The following is a 23,381-nucleotide window of genomic DNA, read 5'->3' as shown; positions in this document are numbered from 1 at the left end:
TATTACTGTGTCACCAAGTCAGGTCTCCTCAGCATTTTTGCCTTCAAGTCTCAAGCCAAGTCGAGTCTCACAGCGTACAGACAGCTCTTGTTTTGGCTTGTTCATATTATCTATTACTATTATCTTAATGATTAATTTTCGGGATAAACAGGCCAGGATTCGGGATTCAGGACTGTCCTGAATTATTCGGGACGTCTGGTCACCCTATGCTGACTATAACCCTGCAGTGACACACTCCACCAGTTTTAATCTGACATCCATGTTAGTTTAGTTGTGATCCTCAGACAGTAGAGTCACAGAATCACTGTCAGTTCACAAGTCTGAAGAAGTGGCAGCAACACGGCACACTGTTAACCAGTCCAAATCCCCTCACAATCCCACAACAGTCTGAGTCACCAGTGCCAAACTAGCACAGTAAGCAAAGCTCAGCACAGCTTTGCTTACAGCTTCAGTGTTAGGTAGTGGGTTGTTTTGCAATGTAAATGCAAGAGCTGGTGATTAAATTAACCCAGCAAGCAGCACAGAGCTACACAGCCTTAAGGAGAGTGGAAGAGCAAGGAGGAAGGAAGGAAGAAAAGAGGGATTAAATGAAGGGAAAGGTAAAAAGAAGACATTTACAGTTTCATATCAGATCCATATACTGCAAATACTGTATACTGCCTGGGCATAAACATTATACTACAGCAATTATACAAAAACACACATATCATATAGGCCTACATGTCATTATACATTTTTAATACATTCTTCTTTCTCTGCTTTTTTATTTTTTGCCTTTTATCTTTGTTTACCTCGGTCTTCAATCTCCTCTCTCTCTCTCTCTCTGTCTCCTTTGCTCTCATTGCTAGTCAGTTAACCTGCAAAATGAATGTGATAAATATAACAGCAGCTGTTGTTGTTTATATCATTAAGTCCCCCAAAACCTGAAGCAACTTAAAAGATCTGTTGCCTGTTTTCCTTTCCTCTTCTACTCCAGCTCCAAAACATTCTGCTTTCCTCCTCAATCCACCCTTCACTCCTCTCCACGTCTCCTTGTCCAAATTGTTGACTGAGCCTCTTGTACATTTTTTTCATTTCCTTACTTTATTCTCTTAGCACATTTCCTCTCCTCTCCTCTCCTCTCACACACATACACCTGTGCACACACAAGCCTACTTGTATGGGATGTGTTTGCTCCCGTTGACCAGGGCCAGGATCACGTTGCCGAGGGCTGACAGAGAAAGGCACAGAGGGGCTGAGCTGGGCGAAGAGTTCTCCCTGCTTTTCCCACTTCCTCCACCACCACCTCCAAGTACTTTGACATCACAGCTGCCTAGGTCTAGCAGGTGGAGGCGACTGCGTCCTCCTGACACTAACAAGGTGAAAGAGTGGGTATATATTCAGTATATATGAATTACTATAACAAGTGAACAATATATTATGAATGAACAATGGTGATAATTTTAGTAGTATAGACCATAGATGGTGTTATAGATTAAAAAAAAAAAGTATCAAAATATTATCTCTTACACTCAGTATAGACATATAGTACAATTTCCTTATTTGCATCATAAAATGTGCACCAACATTAGCAAAGGTCATAGCTTGAGTTGTTTATGAATGTTTGTAGTGATGTAATGCTAAATCTAGCTCTCTAAAGGTTAAGACTGTTAAAAATTGTAATTATGTAATCCAGTCATAGCTGAAGATCTGTTTCCACAACCAACATTAGTTGTTTATGTCATCATCAAACATTTTATTGCCTGCATGTGATATCTTTGCCTTTCTCTCTGTCATATTCACATGTACGCACACACACAGTACACAGACATATTTCTGCCTTATTCTCTCACATTTGTGTGCACCCGTATGAGCACTGAAAAGTGTTTATTATCACATTATTATCAGTGGCATCTCGGTCAGACATCTATCATAGTCTCTTTGTCATACACAGTCATACACCCAAAGAAACTCACACAACCCCAACATTATCACCCAGTTATTTATATAGACAAGAGCGAAACTGTGAATTAATCTAAACACAAAATCTATATAGGGATCATATATATGTATGTATACAACTCCGTAAGGAATTTTGATGCTTCAGCTTCCCACTTATCATATGTCTTTCATGTGTCGAAGCAATATATCAATATTAAACAGCATGTTTGTGTCTATTTTTATTCTGTTCTTGTTGCTAGATGTAGGGCTCACAGTAGGCTGCATGCAATATGATAACAACAGTGATAATGGTGTATTATCTGCACTAGTTGAAGTAGCTCGAGTAGTTTATTAAGTATTAATGTTAATAGTAACATTAGAAAAAGTGGCACCAGTATAAAACACTTACGAAAGCAGCAACAGTGTTGAAGCCAGCAGTACTTACTTCCTCCTTTGCCTGTCTTCTCCATGCGATACTGGTATATGTGTAACGTAAACAGCATGTGTGAGTTCCTGTGTTCTTCCTCAGTGGTGTTAGGACGTTGGCTACTGTGGCGGGCTGCTATGGCTGCATCCAGAAACCATGCTGCTTTCTCTGGGGTTGGAGCTCGCAGTTCTGACTGGTTCTGGAGCTGGAAAATGTGTAGGAAGAGAAAAAAATGACATCCAGCATGTCTGGGACTGATTGACATAATCAAATAAAGCATTTCAAATTTGCATGCAGAGATAGAGAGAGAAATAGATAGAGGGAAGCAGAGATTGATAATACAGAGAGAGAGAGTGTGAGTGTGTGGTACTGCAGGATATCATTACTGATGAGATTATGTCAGATTAGTTAAGGATTACACAGATGTGCTTGTATCAGACCCTCTAATCCTATAAACATATAACTAAAACCACACACACACACACACACACACACACACACACAGACACATGCACGCTCATTAACTTACTGTCTATCACTCAGTTGATTTTGGCTCTTTTACACACGGGTACATACCATACCAGTCTATGGTACTGTACATCGCACACTATTCAGACTGGGTCGCCCTGCTTTGTAGTTACCAATTTAACAAAAATCAGACACAAGAAAGCTGATTTTAAAAAAATGGATGATGGTAATTATGATAATCAGAATTATCTTTTTTGTCTAAATCTTGTTCATCAGAGTGGATTGTTTAGCAATCAGATAAAAGTTCAAATTATAGTCTGATATTTTTCATCATGTGCACATCTCCTCTATGAGCACAAGACACCCTCTACAATGCAAAATTGGGCACCGTACCTATTACACCAACGCCAGATTATCTTAAGTCTATAATAATGTTTCCCCTGCATGTGATGTCAGTGTTCCAACCTTTATGCACATGTTTTGGCTGTTTCTTTCTTTAAGTAACTACTGGACAGAGATTTTAAATACTATATCAGATATAACTGAAGAAACGGTTGCACCAAACCAGCTCACAGTTCATTCTGACTAATGCTGACTGAGCTGTTCAAAAGCAGTACCTGTATTTACAGTAAATCAGATGAATGAACAAACCAGCTAATTCTGAACCGGGTGTTTAATAAGTCTTTCATATTGTATCTGCCGCTGCAAGGTGAGTGTGTACAAGTGTGTGCAAGTGTGCACATCTATGGTAGTTAAGACAACTGCCTGAGGCTAAAAAAACAAAAGTAAAGCATATTGATACAAGCCCTGGGGCTATTCACACACACACACACACACACACACACACTCAGAATTCAATCTACAGAAGCCACATTACATCAAATAACGCAGCAGTCAGATGTTTATATGTGTGCACATGTTTATACCTGCATGCCACAGATGGGGTCCTCAAACAGATAGACGCCAGGTGACTGTCCATCCTGTAAGCTACCTGTAGCCACTTCAGACAGCAAGTCCTTAAGGTTCTCCTCTTTTCCCCAAACCTATACACACACACACACACAAAAAAAAAAAAAACACATACAAACACACACTGAGTGCTGTGCATCATTTTATTTTCTGGCAAAATATTTTCCTACATTGATCCAAGACAAAATCTTTTCAATCAAATTTAAATGGGACTGTCTAGCCTACTTCTGTTTGCAGGCCAACAGTGAGAAAAATGTGTTATACTGTAGGCAACTTTCTGATACAGTGCATCCCTGCAAGCACTACTGCCACTATTACCTGCACCAATGCAACAGCACCTCTGCAGGGAATGTTTCAAATTGAAATCTCATCAGTAACACTGACCTCGACAGCAGACACACGAACAGAGAAGCGAGCTCCTGTTTTCTCCTTCCTCTCATCGATAAGCTTAAACAGCCAAGAGATAGCACAGGGGATTATACCCAGAGTCTGAAGAGAGTCATCACGGCCAATCATCGTGTAGGATTTACCTGGATGAGACAGACAGAAAGAAAGGGAAGAGTGAATTGAAAACGATGGAGATATATCAAAAAGAACATCATCAAAAAAGACTGACTGGAAAATGCATTGTGCAGGTGCATGAAAAGCGTATGTTTGAGTGCCTGAGCATGCATGTGCACATGGGGGGCTACAGATCTGTCCCTTTGAGCCACAAGATGATGATTACCCCCCCTACACCTGCTCTGGCTGTCAGGAGTTGGAGATCAAACACACATCTAAACAAAGCCATATGTCACGCCTAACAATCACACCTACATGAACACTTACACAAAAACACGGGATATCAAAAGCCTGACTCCTGTGATGCAGGGTAGAGAAATGTGTGTGATTTGTTCAGAGATAAGATGGAGGGGCGGTTGTCAGCTACACTGTAATTTTACATCGCTCCCCCTCAATGTTTCCTGGAGTGTCTAGACTTACTGTCAAAAAAAAAAGCATTTCATGATTTGTCAACTAGAGGAAAAAATGTTAAAAACGCTCCACAAAAAGGGTTCTATTTGGCATGAGAGGAGGTTTACACCACTGCACTAGCACTGCTTATTTAAGGTCTTAAAAGCGCGACGCCCAAACTGTTCTAGACAGAACTTCACAATAATATAAAGATTTGTTGAAGAGTCTTTTAAATGTGGCAATCAGCTGCACAAAACAGCATGTTTAAAACAACACTGGGTCATTTGTTCCAATTTAACTCATTTATCAGTTGATTTCTTTTTATTTAAAACATTAGATGGGCCTCCTCACTCATTACAGCTCTATATAGTATCACTGCTATAACCCAAGAACACTTGAACAACTCTCCTCTCTCTTCTTCACCTTTCAGGCCTGTATGTATGGTAGAGTCTTAAATTACACATCTCAGTGAGTGTATGTGCGGCTCTACAGTGTTTCATTCTGTTCTAACTACCTCAGGCTGTCAAGACACGGTCAGCTTGATGACTGCTCCACTGACTAACACAACACTACTACACAGTGATGCTTTGCTACAGGCAATAAAGCATTGTGTGTAGTTGACGTATATTCCTGGTAATTGGTCTCATCAAGCAGCACTGCTGAAGTTGTCGGTAGGAAAGTTTGAGAGAACGAGGCAGCACTGAATCATTGGTTTAATGGCGTAATAACAAATCCATCAGACATAAATTAAAACTAGAGAATTCAATTACATTCCTGAAGTTCATCCATTTATTTCAGTATCATTTGGAGTTTTATTCATTTTTTTCCTATTCCATGAAAACCTTGTTACTCTTTGTGAAAGTGTGCATGTGTGTGCACATGAGTAGACTTGTCTCTGTCTGAGCCCCCATATGTGTCTACAGCCAAGGGCCACTGAGCTGAAGATAAATGCTCATTATGTTACTTTCCTCATTTTAATTAGAAAAAAGGTAATACCCTTATAATGCAGCCTCATTAAGATCCATGGCCTTAGGTGAGCTATATCACAAAGAATTATCTCATCTGCTGTTACAGCAGCAGCCGTTTAAACTGAAACTAGCAAGGTCAAGGCAGCGTCGTCGCATTACCAATAACAGTAAAATTGATTGAAAGAGCAAACTCTCTTTGATGGATTTCTCAATCATATAAAACCGCTTACAGGATCAAAATCAGACGACTCAGTTACTGTATGTCTATCGCCCAGCACAATCAAACACTGACAATCAGAGGTCTGTTTTGAGGGAGTGTTAGACATATCGGTCCCAGTCCCACTCATATTATACAGTATGAATCATCGTCATGAATCATGACACACCAGGCATTTTTCATGTGTCAATATTTGACAGCTAAATGAAAACATGTAAACATGGTGAGATGCAAAACACTGATCTAGACAGGCTGTGTAGTCTGTGAACCATGTTGGGTTTGTGTCTTGGGAGAGCTGTGGTGATTATATGTACATCTGTTTGTTTGATGTGTCCTACATGTGTCTGTGGGAGGGAGAGGAGGTGCCCAGGACTTGAAAAACAAAACCTTGAAAACCAAAACTAAAGCATAATTCTTGTTTATTAAACTTGGATCTTATTTTTGTAGTTTATCAGTAACAATACCATTGTACTCACTAAGGTAATGACATTGCTAGAATTGAATAGAATAGAATTGCACAAGGAGACAAACAGGTTTTCAACAAATCCTGGGTAAGCCAAATCTATTTGGGAGAGAAAATGAAGGCAAACAGAAAAAACTATTACGAAAAATCTCTGTTGTAAATATACACTGGGCACCCATTTTATTTGGAACACCTGTGCCTCTAAAGCAATCAAATTCCTTATATTTTGTCCACCCCATACATGAGAGGGGCAAAATATTATAAACACTTCAATATATTGCACTCCAGTTTACCACTACCACCACCCACTATGACCTCAATAATAAACATAAAGTAGAGTTATCACCTTTCTGACAATGTCAACAAAACTGAAAATGTATAAGCTTTGTAAATGTAGAATTTATGGCAGAGCAGTTGTACTGGATTACATTAGTGTTCCTAATAAACAGTTTACAGACCTGCCATTCTTGCCACAATTGTGCATATTCATGATTTTCCTCTCCAATGAGGGATTATTACAGACATTACATGTGTGCTCACTTTCAGCTTTAATTCAAAATAAAGTTGATTAAGTTATCTTGGACTTTGTTGTACCACCGTTCAAATGTTCCCAGATTGCAGTAATGAACAGAACTGATAGAAAAAACAACAAAAATATGAACAAAGTTGTAAAAAAGACAAATTATTATTTAACTGAATACATGAGGAAGACAAAAACATCATTTGACATTATATTTACAAAGTAATTTACTTTTACTACAGAAGGGATAAACTCCCTGCAGCACAACGACAAAACACAGTGGTGTGTATGTTGTTTTTACACAGAACTGCATCACTGCTTTTTTCAGTAAATGGCTCAGCTATTAAAACAGAAGTGCTCCTCCCTGAACTGTCGGTGGCGGACTTTTCCATTAGGCAAGGTAGGCAACAAACAGCTATAGATTTATTATGATATTTAGATATGAAACATATAAAATTATGCTGCTATTCTTACTCATTAAACCCCACAAAATTACTTACAAAAGGCAGCCAAAGCATTTAAAAAAGGATTGTCAATGTAGGACCCCCTCACACACTACAGATTAATGGACTATTCCATCACTAAAGGAGCAGCTGACCTGCCACCTCTCAACCTTGCTAAGGATGCAGAAACTCCTTGACGTAACGTGTAATTCAACACAACATCAAACAGTGAAGCAGAGTTATCACAGTGCGCATTTCAAAAAAAAAAACTAAGAGGAAAAGTAAAAGAATCATTGCAAGGTAATCTGCCTTTCAGTTGTTCTCCCTGAAACAACCAGCAGGACCACAGTTACTAACGGATTCCCGTCGTATCGACTCACTTGTTAGATGATGGGAGCACCGACAGAGAAACAGAGTATTGTTAGTGCTGTAGTAATAGTTTAAAGTTTTGAGTACTTCATCTACCACCACCAATATCAAAATTCTCAATTAGACAAAGGGTGAAAATAGGCCCCATGACTGAGTTTGCCTGGAGCCTTCAAATCACTAAATCCGCCCCTGTGAACTGCAGCGTTTAAACTCTCCGCTTTTGTCCTCTGCCAGCGAATGAAGGGGACTTAGAAACTCCAACTGGATGTATGAAGATCACAAGCCAAGAAGGATAATACTGCTTGCAAGTACAGGGATAAACACAACAGGGGCTGACCCAGGGTTGAAGAGCATGTGTGTGTATTGGATGTTGTTGGAGGGGGTCTTTGTTTGCGCCTGTGTGTGTGTTGGTGCAGGCATGTTGCAGTGCACAGTAAGAGGTCCTGACCCTGTTTAAGACAGCTTCTCTAAAAACCAGCTTCCGGAGGATTAGAGAGAGAGAAAGGAAGACAGAAACACAGACAGAGCAGACTGAGAAAGCTTTCAGCTTCAGCAGACACTAATCCTCTTCTTTCTCTCTCTGATAGATGAGGGCTAGTGGAGACAGACTCACACTGACGGTCGGACACACAGTAAGGATGACTCGCCAGCCACACATGCTATGATTTTTTAGCTTGTGTGTGAGTCAGTGTGTGAGTTTTACCCAGCTTGGAGTGTCCAAAGCAGAAGACACAGCCATCTGCTCCATTCACCACCGACTGAATCACCTCGGCAACCGTTCCTGCGCATACCTCCGCCTAGCAACAGGCAGACAGAGAGAGAAATGAAGAAAGATGGAGGGAGAGGGTCAAAAAATGTAAATACCTGAAAATATAGATGCAGGTTGTGTGTTTGTCTTTCAGGATTAAAAGAAAAGAATTTATTAAGTCTTTATAATGGTTATAATTACTTGTTACAGCTACCATCACTTCTATCATGGTGTGTAATAAAAGGTGTTAAATTTGAGTCACAGACAATCTAGTAGGTGTTCAGTTAATAGATAATGATAAGTGTAAATTTGGAATTATTTCAAGAAAACCTTGTCTGTCAGTGTATTGTCATGAGATTTTATATCAAAATCACTTGTAAGTCCTTTATGCCCCAAATACTCACAATCTGTTCTCTTACCTGTGATGCGTCAGGAGGGAACGCAGCATCAAAGGTGAACATCTTCGGAGGGACCTGATTTGCTCCTGCCCTTTTCTGGGAGGCAGTGTTTGGTGTCTGATTGGCTGAGGGGTCCATGATAGTGATCTGTTTCTTCCTGGGATCCACTTTGAGGAAGGAACTGGACTCAGCTGCATCCGACCGGGACACTGGACACACACGCACCATCACTTTCACCTGAAGGTAACAAGAAACATATTTAAGTATAACTCATAGAAAAGAAGAAAGAATAGAGTAGAATACTGTAGAAAAGGCCAGAAACAACTTTACAGAAATACTGATGCAGAAGTTGAAGAGAAAGTCCTCCCATTAAATATCACACAGAATTAACAAAACCTACACTGTTGCACTGGTTTGTTTTGTCATTTTTCATGTACCTCTGAAACCAGAGATACAAGACTGTAATCAACAAGCACAGAACAAATACTCACAAATGCAAATAGTACTCCAGCTGAAAGTTACAGCTAGCAAGATAAGTGCTTTTTAAAAACTTTGGCAATGTCTTTGCAGCTCTTCAGAGATGTTAGCACTTTTCTCTTGATTCTCTGATAATAAAACGTGGTTTTCATGTCGCTTCAGGCACGTTGGTTATCACTTCTTGTACTAATTACCCAATTCTTCTTCACTTTCAAGATACTGAAAGATTTTTTCTGAGGAAACCTACCAAAATCTGAAGCATGAACAGATTTGATATTGTGGAAGGATTGTTGCTAGAAGGCATCTGAACTCACATGCACCTTAGCTGCGACAATCGATTCCCGCAGAGTGACAGCATTCATCTTTTTCATTCTGTTCTTTTAAAACTTACATGCATACTGTATGTACACATTTTCTCTTTCCCTCTCTCATCACCTTATTCCCCCGTAATTGCTTCTGATCTCTCCCTTCTACCCTCTCCTCCTTTACCTGTCACTTTTTTGTCATCTCTTTCTCCTTCTTTCCTAAATCCCTTCCTTTTTCTGTCTCCAACCCCCCCCCCCTCCTCTACCTGCAGCTCACTGCCACACATCAAAAGCCTGAAGTGCAGGAATCCTATTTTAGCTTCCTCTCCTCCTCTCACTCCTTCTTTCCTCCCACTCCTGTCACAAACTGTTAGCAGCCGCAATTTACCACATGACAGCTGCTGTTGTTTTCTTTGATATTGGAGGAAGCAAAATGCTGCGTCATCGAATCTGAGTGCATTCCAGAACATTTTAACATATAAACAACAATCTCTGTTAGTTGAAGATGTTTTAAAGTTTGAGATACTTTCTAGCTGTATTTTACTGCTCTCTTTCTAGTCCCTTGCTTTATCTGTTTAAATTAGTCTTTGTCTCTCTCATTCAGTCCATTTCTCTTCCACTTTCAATATCACTTCCTTGCTGCTACACACTGTGGGATTATTGAGAAGATTCTCACCAGATTTACCCCTCTGACCACTTGGTTAAAGCTGGTGATTGGTACAGATACTGTGAGTGCTTTATGATTCAATCTTGACCACACCAACTGTCCCTGATCATCACAGTTTCATATTTACACTGTGACACTGAATAGATCCTGAAGTGTGATAATCTGATCCTGTTTCAGCTTTAATCGCGCTTTTCACCTCTGCATGTCTCCTTTATTTATTTATTTTTTTAAAGATTATTTTTTGGCATTTTGCCTTTATTTAAGAGTCAGTGTAGTGAGACAGGGAGCAAGGGAAGAGAGAAGGGTGTGACATGAAACAAGGGCCCCCCGGCTGTGAATTTAACCCTGGACATTGCAGTTATATGGTACGAGCCTTAGCCATTAGGCCACCAGGCGTCCCTGCATGTCTCTTTTCTAACACTGATTTAAACAATACATTCACCATGAGATGATTCTGTGTTTTTGTCTTGACTTGTGCATAATTTTGTCTCAAACCAGGTGTTTGCTTTTTCAATCTATTAGCAGTCTAATTTGCCTATTCCTTGCAGTTCTTCGGATGCAGTGAAAAAACAAAACAACAAAAAGTGCAAAACAAATGTGCTGAGAGGGTACTTTTTAGTCCCTCAGTAGTCCCTGACTTTTTAGTTTTTAGTTCCCAGGACTATTTGGTGCACTTATTGCACCTCTTCTTCTGTTTTGGTAAATATCAGAGGTAAAAAATTACACCTAAAACATATAAACATTGTTTACAAACTAACTGTTAGTGATTTGTTGCATGTTGTTTAGTTGTGCATTTTTATTACCCCTGTCTGTACCCAGCCAAATCTTGAACAAACAATTTAATGTCAATATTTCATTACTGTTTTCTTTCACAAGTGGAATCTCAACACATCAGATAAACTGAAACCCAAGGAAATATAAATCCACAACCAGGCAGATCAAAAACGATGAAAAAACACGTGGATCTTCAACAACAATGGTGGAACAGATTCAGCCTCTACGCCTACAAACATGGTCATGTATGATGACCAGACTGTGAAATCTGAATCAGTGGAAGTTTGCGGTAAATTGGCTACAGCTTCGAATACTGATGCACAATATAGATTGTTTTGGACATGCAAATAGCTGAATATCCCACAAACAACAAAGCAGCTGACAGTTTACAATGCAGAGGCTGACAGGCAGAGGATAAGCAATTTCTCATCCTTACATTCTTGACGTTACGGGTTGACGGAAACTGCATGAATGCATCATTAGATTTGGCCTCTGTGAGACTACAGTCTCATCTGGGGAAGAAGCACATGTTCAGCCTGGCCCTCAGTCCTCCAAAGAACACACATTTTGACCACATCCTTTAAAAGATCCACACTCTAAATGAGGATGCAGCATCTGTGTGTATCCTGTCTTTCCCTAACACATGCTGGGATAGGCTGTAGGCTACCTAGTGTTGTATATATAATTGATGGGTGGATGGATAGAGTAAAAGTAGTTTTATATTCCTGCAAGAATACAAGTTCTGAAATCTGTCATAGACTCAAAATAAGCAGGATCATCTATGTTATAATATATAATCTTATATCACTAAATGTGAGGTAACTCAACTTTAGCTAATAGTGTACTATGACAAAAAATAAGAAATCTATTTTTATTCTGTTTTGTTTTTTTTTCTAAACAAGGTAGTGTTTTTTTGTCTATAGTGCACAGAGGTGCAGGGCAGAAAAGACTACTGCGTTTATGTGGCTCCTAAGAGGGAAGGAGCAGGATGAGGAGAGATCTTTTGTCTGTCTGTGCTTGTTAGCACAGATGAATCATCGTCTGAAGTGTGATTCTACACTGCGCTTCCAGTTAAACTCCACCATGGGATTATAAATCATAGAGTAATCTCAAAACACTCACGATAACTAACGTTAGTCTGCCAATTATTTTCTTAACTATCCATCACAATTTCAAATAAAGAACAAGGTCACGTCTTTAGACGTCTTGTTTTGTCAAACCAACAGTCCAAAACCCAAAGATACTCAGTTTATTATCACATAAGACAAAGAAAAGCAGCAAATCCATACAACTGAGTAGCTGGAACTAGGAAAGGATTGGCATTTTTGCTTGAAAAATGATGATTGATTATTTTTCTGATGATCGACTAATCCATTAATCAACTAATCATTTCAGTTCTACTCCAAACCCCACTGCACTCGGACAGAGCATCGACAGAATAAAGCAAGGACTGTTATATATTTATTGACAGACCCACTTACTGTGAACAGGGATCAAGTTTCTGGATCACAGTGTCTCTCAAATGCTGGAAATATAATATATTTCACATTAGTAATTTATCATGTACTTGAGCAAACCTTGTTCTCAATACATATTATTTTATTGTACACTATGCATTTACCTCATGCTTAGCTTGACATGATCTCTCAAACAAATATCATTTTGCAAATATGTCATTTTCCACCACATTATTGTACTGTTATAGCATCAACAATCTACGCAAATAAGATTTTTAATCCAGGTCATTTTTACTACAAATTATTTGTTATATATTATTTTATGGCCCTGGGGTAAAAAGCAAAAGTGTATTACATAAAGAATAAAAGCATTAAAGCCTGCTGGTAGCTGATGAATAATTTATCCTGTCATGTAGAAAGGACAAAGGTAAGTAAGATGCTAAGAGCTGTTATATGTACATTTATCTCTTTCTCTCTCTCACTCACACTCACCTAATAACACATTAACAGGCTTTCATTTGGTTGCATCATTTAATGACCATGGGCCATTTAAGAGAGTTGGTTCAATAAACTCTTTGTGTGTGTGTGTGTGTGTGTGTGTGTGTGTGTGTGTGTGTGTGTGTGTGTGTGTGTGTGTGTGTGTGTGTGTGTGTGTGTGTGTGTGTGTGTGTGTGTGTGTGTGTGTGTGTTTAAATTTAAAAGTGATGGCTTGCGTTCATGGATGAGGGTGTGAGATAAGCTGAAGAGCCACCTGAATACAATAAATATGTAGCCTTGGTGACCCTGGTAACCTAGGATACTATGGCTTAATGTCAGGTCAACACTTTGTGTTTTAAAAAAATCCCATAGCACTACACAAACACACACACACACATCCTCAATGCTCATTCATTTTCAAGCACTGAGGAGACACTCACATAAACACACACACTGAGATTCAGTGCTATGCCCTCTCCTGACCCCAATAAAAGAGCCCATCACATCAGTAAGAGCCTGGGGGAAGGATTTTACCGTTGCACGCTTTACAAGGCGTAACTCATAAAGTCTTCCCCCCCTGAGAGCCTGTTTCCTCCTCATGTCAAAGAGTGTGAAAGGTAAGAGTGCCATTGTGTGTGTGTGTGTGTGTGTGTTTGTGTGTGTGACTGAGGTTTAAATAGGGCCATAATACTATTCCACGTCAGTCTCTCGAGATATTGAGAGTGTATGTGAAAAGGCAAGAGTCATACGTGATGCCATCGACCTCCATTCCCTTTTTTCAAAGCTTTTTGGTGATAACTACCAACAAACAAAGAGGAAACTGATGCATCAGCACAATTATTGTTCCAGCTTCATGGGATGTCATTTTATTTCTGACTGAGAATTACAATAAATACTAGAAAGCACATCACTGAACTGCATTTGTGAAAGTGCTACAAACGTTTAATACATTTGGGCTTTTGTCAGTTAAAAAAAAAAGTTTTTAAAAAGTCACCTGTTGGCTCTGAAAGCAACATCTGGGCTCAACACTCAAGCAAGAAGTTTAGACCCGAGTCAAGCTCAATTGTGTTGTGCTCAAACTCACACCCACAATATTCTCAGAGGATCCTTGGCCTACTTCCACCAGTGAATCAATACATGTGGCAAAGCATCACAGCCAATATCATGCAGACACACATATGCAGGAAGAGCTTGACGACTGCGCACAAAACTAATGGACTCTGTGTTCTGTTTATTGAATAAAAGAAAAAAATGGTGAAGAGAAAGGAAGAGGTAATGATGTTTGTTTCACAAGAGAGATGCAGAGAAATAGGTCACAAACAACACAATTCTCCAGATACTAACACAACACTCACTCTGTCCATGTCTCTCTTGATCCCCACATATCCCTTCATCCCTCTCTCCCCCTCCTCTATTCTCCCACCCAAATCTCTCCATCCTGCTCTCTCAGCCTCCCACTTTCACAGCATGTATAGACCTCTCCTGTCTTCAATCTCCCTTTGAGAAAAATCGCATTGCTCGATATCACTGTCCACCCACTCCATTCCTTCCATTTCATTGTCATCTCCACCTCTTATCCCTGTCTCAGTTTTTCTCCCTTCCTCAGAACAAATGACAAGACAAATTACAGCCTCTTCCTGCCATCCATTCTATACTTTCCTCTTTTCTCTCACACTTCATGCTGCAGCGAATGCTGATGCAAGGTGGTGAGCAGCTGAAACACATAGACCAGAGCAAAAAAAGCAGGATACAGAAAACTCAGTGTTTCTTCGACTGTTTTTCCAAGTCTCATATTTTAACTTTTAATTGCTTTTAAGGACAACTGACATCTGTGCTCTGCCGTAAAACATGTCTAAACGTGTATGATGATTCATATTTTTCATGCATAATGTGTCTTTTTAAGAAACCATGTCTAACATACAAGTCTGCTGATCATGTCTGGAACAGCTTGTGGGTTCATATTCATGCTGAAGGGTACATGCAGTGACAGATGTTGAGGCAGAGAGTCACATTTTCTTCTCCTAAGAAACTGACCTGACCCCTTATACACCCTGTTGGATGTAGAGCTTCCTGCTCCTCCACTTCATACACCACACTCAGGAACAACAAAGTCTTTCAGCCAATTTAAGTGAAGGAATTCAGCTAAACAGCAACAAACAACCCTGAGCGGAGAGAAGATTGTTCGATAGTCCCTCACAGCAGTGCTTCATTACTATTGGCTAGAAAATCAATAAGAGACTGAGACTGTGCTCTAATTGGTTCCCAAAGACTGCAGAAACACACATTTGTGCAAACACATGTACAGAGAGATAGATACAAATACCATATGGGAATAGCAAGTTCAGGCCTCAGATCAATTCTAATTTTATCTAATTTATTCATTCCAGTTCAGCTCACAGTGTCGTAAGATCCATGTTGGCTATTCTCAGTTTGATGTACTGCAGAGATGTTCTTCAGCAACCAGAAAGGATTAAATAACAAGACACACATAGCTTGGACGGTCCAAGCTAACTACACTAACAAAAAAATGTTCAACAAAATGTCACTTGCCTATATACTGTAACATGTAAAACTGCTACTCAGTTTCTAACATTAAATGATGAGGCTGGTGATGTTTTTACTGTTCTTATTAAAAATTAAAGACCAAAGCCTGTTTTAGTGGCTTATTCCTCTGTGCCATAAATCTCTATTTTCATGCCAAAAACTAAAACATAAATGAGCCCTAGGTGACATTTTCCTTTATTACAATGAACATAGGCACTGTAGTTTAGTTAGTCATTCTGAGTCAATGCCAGAAATACTCCCTAGTGCAACAAATGGGTTTTAATCTGTGCTGAAAGTAGCTCCCAACAAATGCACTTAAATGTACATCTTCAATAGGAATGAATGGGCTTGGGGCTGAGAGCCACAGACAATGTGGGGAAGTTGGAAAGTATTGAGACACTAACACATTATTGGCTTTGGTTTTCTCATCATATTTGTTGACAATAAGAAAATGCCAAAGCTATGATTAACCCCAGACCAGACACTGCTTTTCACACTGCTTTGAACATCAGTTGTTTTCACTTTATAAGAAGCTGAGTATCCTTATTTTGTAGAATTATGAACTATAACTGGTCTCGAGTGTAATGGTCCAATGCTTAGCCTTGGCAATTTATGCCAAACCTATCTCCTAGAAATTACATTCATATACAAGTAAATTGCAACAGCAAATAGGTTTTGCTAGAAACATAATGCTGGCTTAATTACTGTACATTATCTCTCAACATAATGAGAAAATGTTGTTAATTAACATATCTGGCAAGTTGCACAAATGTTGATATTGAACACGTGAGTGAAATGTTTTTTCCCCCAACAAAATAAAAAAATCTGCAGTACAATATCCATCAGTAGAAACAACAGCAATATTAAACTTTTTATGGTTATGCTTAGACAGCTCTTGCTTAAGGTTAGTGAAAGATCATGGTCTTGGTTTAATACAGAAAAGTGTCAGCAGTGACTTAAAGCATAACATGTAATATTTAAGAGAAACCACAATCTTTCACTAACCTTAACCAAAGTGATGTTGTTGCCTAAACCTGAGCACACAGAGGTCTCAGGATGCAAACTCGGGTCTCTGTTGTAAAAACCTCACACACCCTCCTTCCACCCCAGCCTCCTCCCTGCAACCTCAGAGCAATATATAAATGTAGAGCTTTATTCATTTGAAAAAACATTATCTGTGAACAAAATCCAGGCAGTGATTACATTTGCCAAAGCTATGTAATTGGGAATACAATTTAGTTGTATATGAATGTAATTTGTAGTAGACAGGGTTGTTTATATCTGAAACTGACACCAACACAGACTTCTAGCCACTAGTTTTAGCTTAAACAGGTGAAACTCTGAACAGTGAGAATATCTTAGATGAGTAACAATCAGGAAAACTGCAATCATCTAATATGGTGATTGACTGTTATTCCTTGCTATTCATTAATCAGTCATGGGTAAAATCAATGTTTTTTTGGTTGAAGAAGAATTGAATTACCTGGCTCACAGGTTTGCACTCAAATTTAAATCAAATAGATTTAATTTCTGTAGATTTTGACTCAGATATGACACCCATCTATGATTAGACCCTTGATTCAGATAAGGAATAACTCTGCAAAAAGAAAAACAGACATGGAAGTATTTTAGGATCAGGTCATACTGGGCATACTGCAATGTTTACACACTCATACTTGTACAAGCAAACACTAATGCACATACAGAGAATACAGTAGGGAGGAGTGAAATGTATGTATGTGTGTGTGTGTGTGTGTGTGTGTGTTTCAGTCATTTGCTCCAGCTCTGCCAATACTGACAGCATTAATATTTCATCTACGAGGTGGAACAAAGTGGCTACTGGATTCCCATAACAGACTCACTCACTCATTTAGATACAAGACACACAGACACCCACAGAGGCATGAAGACACACAAATGCCCGTGGAAAATGCACTTGCACATGCTCACTCATGACACAGACGCACACAGCTTGTGGCCTGAGAGGGATCGTAGCTGCTATTAAAAATTGATTCGCTGTCATAGCATCATTTTCCCCCAAGGTCAAGTCACAATCTGTGAGTGTGTGTGTGTGTGTGTGTGTGTGTGTGTGTGTGTGTGTGTGTGTGTGTGTGTGTGTGTGTGCAAAATGTTGGCTGCAGAGATGAAAGAGAAGAGGAAAAACTCCCATAGTCCTTCATTGTCATTCAGAAATGGAGACGAACCGAGAGGGCAGGGATGAAGGGACAGGAAGGCAAGAGATAAGACTCATCCATACACGAGATAAGAGGGATCAGGTAAAGATAGGCTAGAGAGAGGAGAGGAGAGACAAACTCTCATATTAGCTTTCATAACATTTTTAGGAATATTTATTATCCCAATTCAGATATGATACACTGTATGTAGAGCTGTAATGATGGGGTGCCCCAGTAGCCTGCTGGTTAAGATGCACACCACATGACCACAATGTTTGCGGTTTGATCCTGGCTGTGGATGTTTTTGCATGTCACACCCCTTTCTACCCATGTTTCCTTTCACTCTCAGCTATCAAATTACTGCAAATGCCAAAGAAATATCTGCAGCACTGTAGATAGAGTGGAGGAGACAGCTTAAATAAGGAAATTTAACCCTTTAACATCCAGTTCTCCTCTTTTAATTCTTAAAGATCCCCTCCAGATATGTTTTAAGATGTATATAAAATATTCTACTTTGAATAATAATTGTGTCTAACGTGGTTTTTCCACAAAAAAAGTTAAATTATCTCTTTAAAATACGTAAAATGACATCTACTCCTTCTCCCTCATGAAAAAATCGCACAAGATGTTTGGCTCCAAATTAGTTGTGATGTCACAAATCATGCTCTTTTAAGGTGAACAAAAGATACTTTCCCCCTTCAGCAGATGAATGTGAAAACATCCTTCTAGTCTAAAACTCTGCATATACATTATTCTGCACAGTGAAGCTCAAACATTCAACTGAAGTAACAATAAGCAAGACATATTTTTGAGTGGAGGGGGACTTTAAGTATCTCTTAGGTTTGAGGATTTCACATTGTCTGACAGTATCTCATATGTATTATCTTGTTCCAATTCTTTCTTGACACAAAATAATGTTTACGCCAAGTGAAATATTCAAACCCAATACTGTTTATTGCTGTAACCATCCATCAAATTGATTAGATGTGTTCAGCACCATTTTAAACACATTTTCTCAAAATTCAGCCAAACATATTTGTTATCTTTTGAAACTTTGGGATCTCCCCTGAAATTGAAAAATACATTTCTGTGGGTTTTGCACAAGATTTACTGTGCTGCATGAGTTTGTAATGACTGACCAATTAGCAAGTCAAGCCTTGGGCCAACTGTGAGGTGGATCATGTATACAGTATGTGATCCAACAGGAAAAAACAGGAAGAGCTGCAAATCGTACGATACAACATTTGTATTTATTATTATTTGACAGCTTCAAAAATGTGCCTTCTGTATTTAAGATTTCTGCATAACTCACAGTTGGTTTGCTGAATAATAATACTTGTACTATACAGCTTAATATCCTTGGTTGATACACATCTCCTCCTGGTGATCTGAATGGAAGGCTCCCAGCCGGCTGATGTGAAGACTGTAAAGTGAGACGGAGCTCACAGCAACATGTAGAGAAGCACCATGTATAGAAATAACAGAGGGGAGCTTGAGATTCAGATGCCACTCAGACAGATCCGCTGAGGGATTCCATTTATTTTGACGTCCCCTGATGGAACAAGGCTGAACCCTCTTGCTATCTCTCTCTCTCTCTCCCTCCCTGTAACACACACACACACACACAGCAATGCATCTGACCTGTACAGGTTGATTTCCCCTGGCTTTAAATGTGACGTCTCAATCTGTTTTCTGCCATATTAACATCGAGGGGGAGAAAACTAAAACCTCCATCACACACCGACAGACCTGTGTATTGCAGAATGTAGCTTACACACTTCCACCAGGGGTTTTGCTGCTCCCTTGACATCATATATTGTACACTATAATCCTATGAATCTGTGAACATGCAAGCCTGTATGCATGCATTTCTATGTGTGTGAGTGTGATGTGTGCAAATGCTATTTCAGCAGGGAGCCGACCCCCACTGCAGGTGACATTTTTACTGGAGAAATGTCACCATAGCCATTTTCTTCCCATATGTTTGTGTATGTGCGTGTGTGTGTGTGTGTGTGTGTGTGTGTGTATGTGTGTGTGTGTGTGTGTGATTAGGTCTTGGCAAGGTTCAGGTTGATTTCACAGGAGAGGCTTGTTAGTTTCCAAATACTAGAATATCTCCCTGCCTCAGTGCTATTTCTTCTCCTTCTTCTTTTATTCCCCATTTCCTTCCAGCTCATCACTACACATGTCAGCAAGACTATGTAAACAGGAAATTTAAGAATTACCAATTACCAAGTATAAGCTAGTAACAATTCTTAAATGTTACTGAACTGTGATGTGCTTGCTTTTCATTTCATTCCATTTCTTTTGTAGTTGTTGTCTTTGTCATTTATCACAGTTGATTCAGGATGGACGGGCTGCCAGCAGGCCAGCAGGAGAACAGAATAGTGTAAAACAGTCAGTATCGTTGTCAAAACGGCTGGAGAGCTTAATCGAAGATCCAGCATGACACAGATCACACCAGAGTGATTGCTGTGTAAAGTCGACGTGAATGTGAAAAAGGGGGTTTCTGACAGTTGGAATTAAACAGATGTAGCAGCAGGCATTGGTGGCAGGATCGGCCAAACAAGCTGAACACTTTTATCAAGGTCAGAAAATATCATAATAGGAGGAAACAGAACCAAAAATAATATAATGAGACAGACAGACTGTGTGAAGAAGGTTTTTGTTATAACATACAACGTGTACGTGGTGGTTTTTGTCTTCATAATGTACGTATTGGCTCTTGTGTGTGTGTGTGTGTGTGTGTGTGTGTACATGTGCTTGTGAGTATGTGAGTGTGAGTCTGTCTCCCTGACAACTGAGGAGACATCTGTCACCTCCATATGGAGAGACACTGAGGAAAAGGCTCAAAGGAAGGACAAAGCGGAAAGACAAAACAGAAAATAATCAGTTGCACAAAAAGACAAATAAAATATGAAACCCCCAGACTGAATATGCTATCCTGGGTTTTCCAGATTTGGTAAAAGAATGAAATATGTATAAAATAGCAGCAATACAGATTTCTACCTATGTTGGTCACATTTCTGCACATGATCGCTGCTCTATATTAATGTGTGTGCTTTTAATTTGCAACTTCAACAACTGATTTTAATGTGACATTTACAAGTCATTTATTTTAAATTTTAGTTTTTATCTCAAATGTCAGTTTGATAGCAAATGGCAAAGTAACAGCAAAGAAGGCAAACAAGTAGAAAAAAGTCAGACCCAAACCACACTATTGTGAGTTTGTGTAAATCAGATCAAAACTTGATGATGAGGATTCATTTCATTGGGTATTTATCTTTCTTTTAAGGGTTTTCTGACTAAATAGTTGTGAGTGTCATTTCACTCATTAACATTTTACTACATCTCATTATAAATTCAACTGAACTGACATCACGTGTCTCGTATCATGTTTTTATGTGTGTGTGTGTGTGTGTGTGTCTGTCCTCTCATCTAGTGTTTAATATAAATGTAACAACACACACTCTCTCTCTCACATACTTAAAATGACATACAAAATAATATCCTCACCTCCTCCAAGTGCATGTATGCGGTCAGACCAGAGCTCACAGACACAATATGCACACCCATCTGTGATGCACTCACAATTTCATTTACACAAACGCACAACAGGGCACATGTGAGGTCCCTTTCTTTCTTTGTGAGAAGTAATGGACAGTCCTGTTTGATGTATGTTTGAATTTGTCCTCCATACATACATTTTTTAGCACTAAGGACACACACACACACACACACACACACACACACACACACATACACACACACACATACACATACACATACACATACACACACAGAGCCAGTGAGCCTCTCACTCAAACTGTGGAGGAGGGGGCACTAAAAACTCATTACATGGACGATCAATATTGCACACACTTGAGAAGCATGAACCCCCCCCCTGCATCCACAACACACACACACACACGTTTCATCAACCGCTGGCAATGGTGGCAGATGACTTTTGTCAGCCTGAGATGTGTTACTATGGTAACCATTAGGCTACATTTCAGTATGGTACAGCAGGGGTGACACACACACACACACACACACACACACACACAAAGGTCAATGTTTTGAAACGTTCCAGTACTTTGTGACCTGCAGTCATCCCAAATGTTACTGTAGTTGATTTAAAGTAAATGCTTCCAGTGCAACCTGTGCTGCTTACAGAAATAACACCAATTCTTCCAAAGTCCACGAAACAGATCTGTGAAAAAAAATTAGGCAACATACAAATACATATCTCAATCCACTAATCTAGTACAAGATAAAAAGTAGCTTTGGCATCAACTAAACAGATTAAACATCACGGAAACTGAACTTGGATTTGGTGAAAATGAAGTGAAAAAACACTTGACTTCCTCTGGATCCACGTGCTATGACAGATCTGACTTCAGGCATGTGCTAAAATCACATCAAGGGAGATGAGTCAGAGTTGTCATCTAAACTTCACAGTACACCAAGTGTGTCTGAGACGGAAATAACTGACGTGAGATGTTTGCAGCACAAGTGAAAAAATTAATAGTTATCAAGTGACGCAAGGGTGACTAACTTCTCTCCATCTGTCAGGTCTCATTTAAGTGGAAAAACAATGAAATTCGTCAATTCTCTGAGATGCATCGAAGCAACGTGAAAGACATGATAGTGAAGCAGTTTGTCTCAAACTTTAAACACCAAATTGTTTTAGTGTCTAAAGGATTTCCTTTCTACACCAAAGTTACAAAAAAGATATTTTTCAGGGGCCAAGTGGTTACGTCTTGTACCATGTGCTCTTTTTAAAAAATATTATTTGGGGCATTTAATGCATTTATTAAATAGCGATAGAGAGAGATGACATGAAACAAGTGAGAGACGGGAAACGATGTGCAACAAAGGTCCTCAGCTGGATTTGAATCAGGGACATTGTGTCTCATGGTTGGCATTTTAACTCCTTAACAACTGGGGCACCCAATACCATATACTCTATTGTAACTGCAGCATCCCTGATTCAATTCCAGCAAGGGACTGTTTTTGCATGTCATTCCCCCTCTCCCCCTTCTTCAGTTTTTCCTTTCACCACGCTACTGTCCACTGACAATTAAAGCAAAAATACTTAAAAAGATACTTAAGAAAAACAAGAGATATTTTTCTGTTACCTTTCCAAGCCCAGGTGTGTCTTTGATCTTGTTGGCTGCACGGAGAAGGCAGGGTGGAGCTGGGGGTGGGGCCATCAGCAGGGCGGAGCTAAAATTGGTCGGGAACAGAGGGGGATCGCATGAGGGTGCTGATGATGTCACTGGCGCTGTAACCGCGGCTGTTTTCTGCTTCTTCTTCTTGGACGCTAAATTCAGCTTTTGTGCAGCTCTGAGAGAAGGAAGCGCAGAGGAAGAGGAAAGGAGGAAGATAAGAAGAGAAGCTAGTCAATTAATCAAATCAATACATTAAAACCATACTTGATCACTGTAAAAACAATATTATATACACTGCATATTTTAAATGGAGGAATACAAGCAGAATGGAAAGGACAGGGGAGATGGTGGCACATGTGCATGCAAGCATGGATCTATAATTACGTCCTTAAAGTTTACCGCAGTACAACCACGGCAAATATGCTAATTGCGGGATTGAACTTGGTTACACACCCTTCAACACGTGCGTAC

The 23,381-nt window shown here is 39.5% G+C and overlaps 1 protein-coding gene across 1 annotated transcript in view; it reads right to left on the bottom strand.

The window, feature by feature from the left end:
• Nucleotides 1-23,381, bottom strand: part of kif26ba (kinesin family member 26Ba) — an 85,506-nt gene that overhangs the window by 16,789 nt on the left and 45,336 nt on the right. Inside the window, exons 5-11 of the mRNA XM_044346273.1 lie at nt 22,878-23,085; nt 8,883-9,098; nt 8,419-8,512; nt 4,169-4,314; nt 3,742-3,858; nt 2,366-2,552; nt 1,156-1,351 (exon numbers count right to left, since the gene is read on the bottom strand). Coding sequence (XP_044202208.1) covers nt 1,156-1,351; nt 2,366-2,552; nt 3,742-3,858; nt 4,169-4,314; nt 8,419-8,512; nt 8,883-9,098; nt 22,878-23,085 — 1,164 coding nt within the window. The remainder of the gene's footprint in view (nt 1-1,155; nt 1,352-2,365; nt 2,553-3,741; nt 3,859-4,168; nt 4,315-8,418; nt 8,513-8,882; nt 9,099-22,877; nt 23,086-23,381) is intronic.

The sequence above is a fragment of the Thunnus albacares genome, chromosome 1, assembly GCF_914725855.1.
Source record: "Thunnus albacares chromosome 1, fThuAlb1.1, whole genome shotgun sequence".
In the NCBI taxonomy this organism is placed as follows: domain Eukaryota; kingdom Metazoa; phylum Chordata; class Actinopteri; order Scombriformes; family Scombridae; genus Thunnus; species Thunnus albacares.
This window is presented reverse-complemented; position numbering and strand designations above follow the sequence as displayed.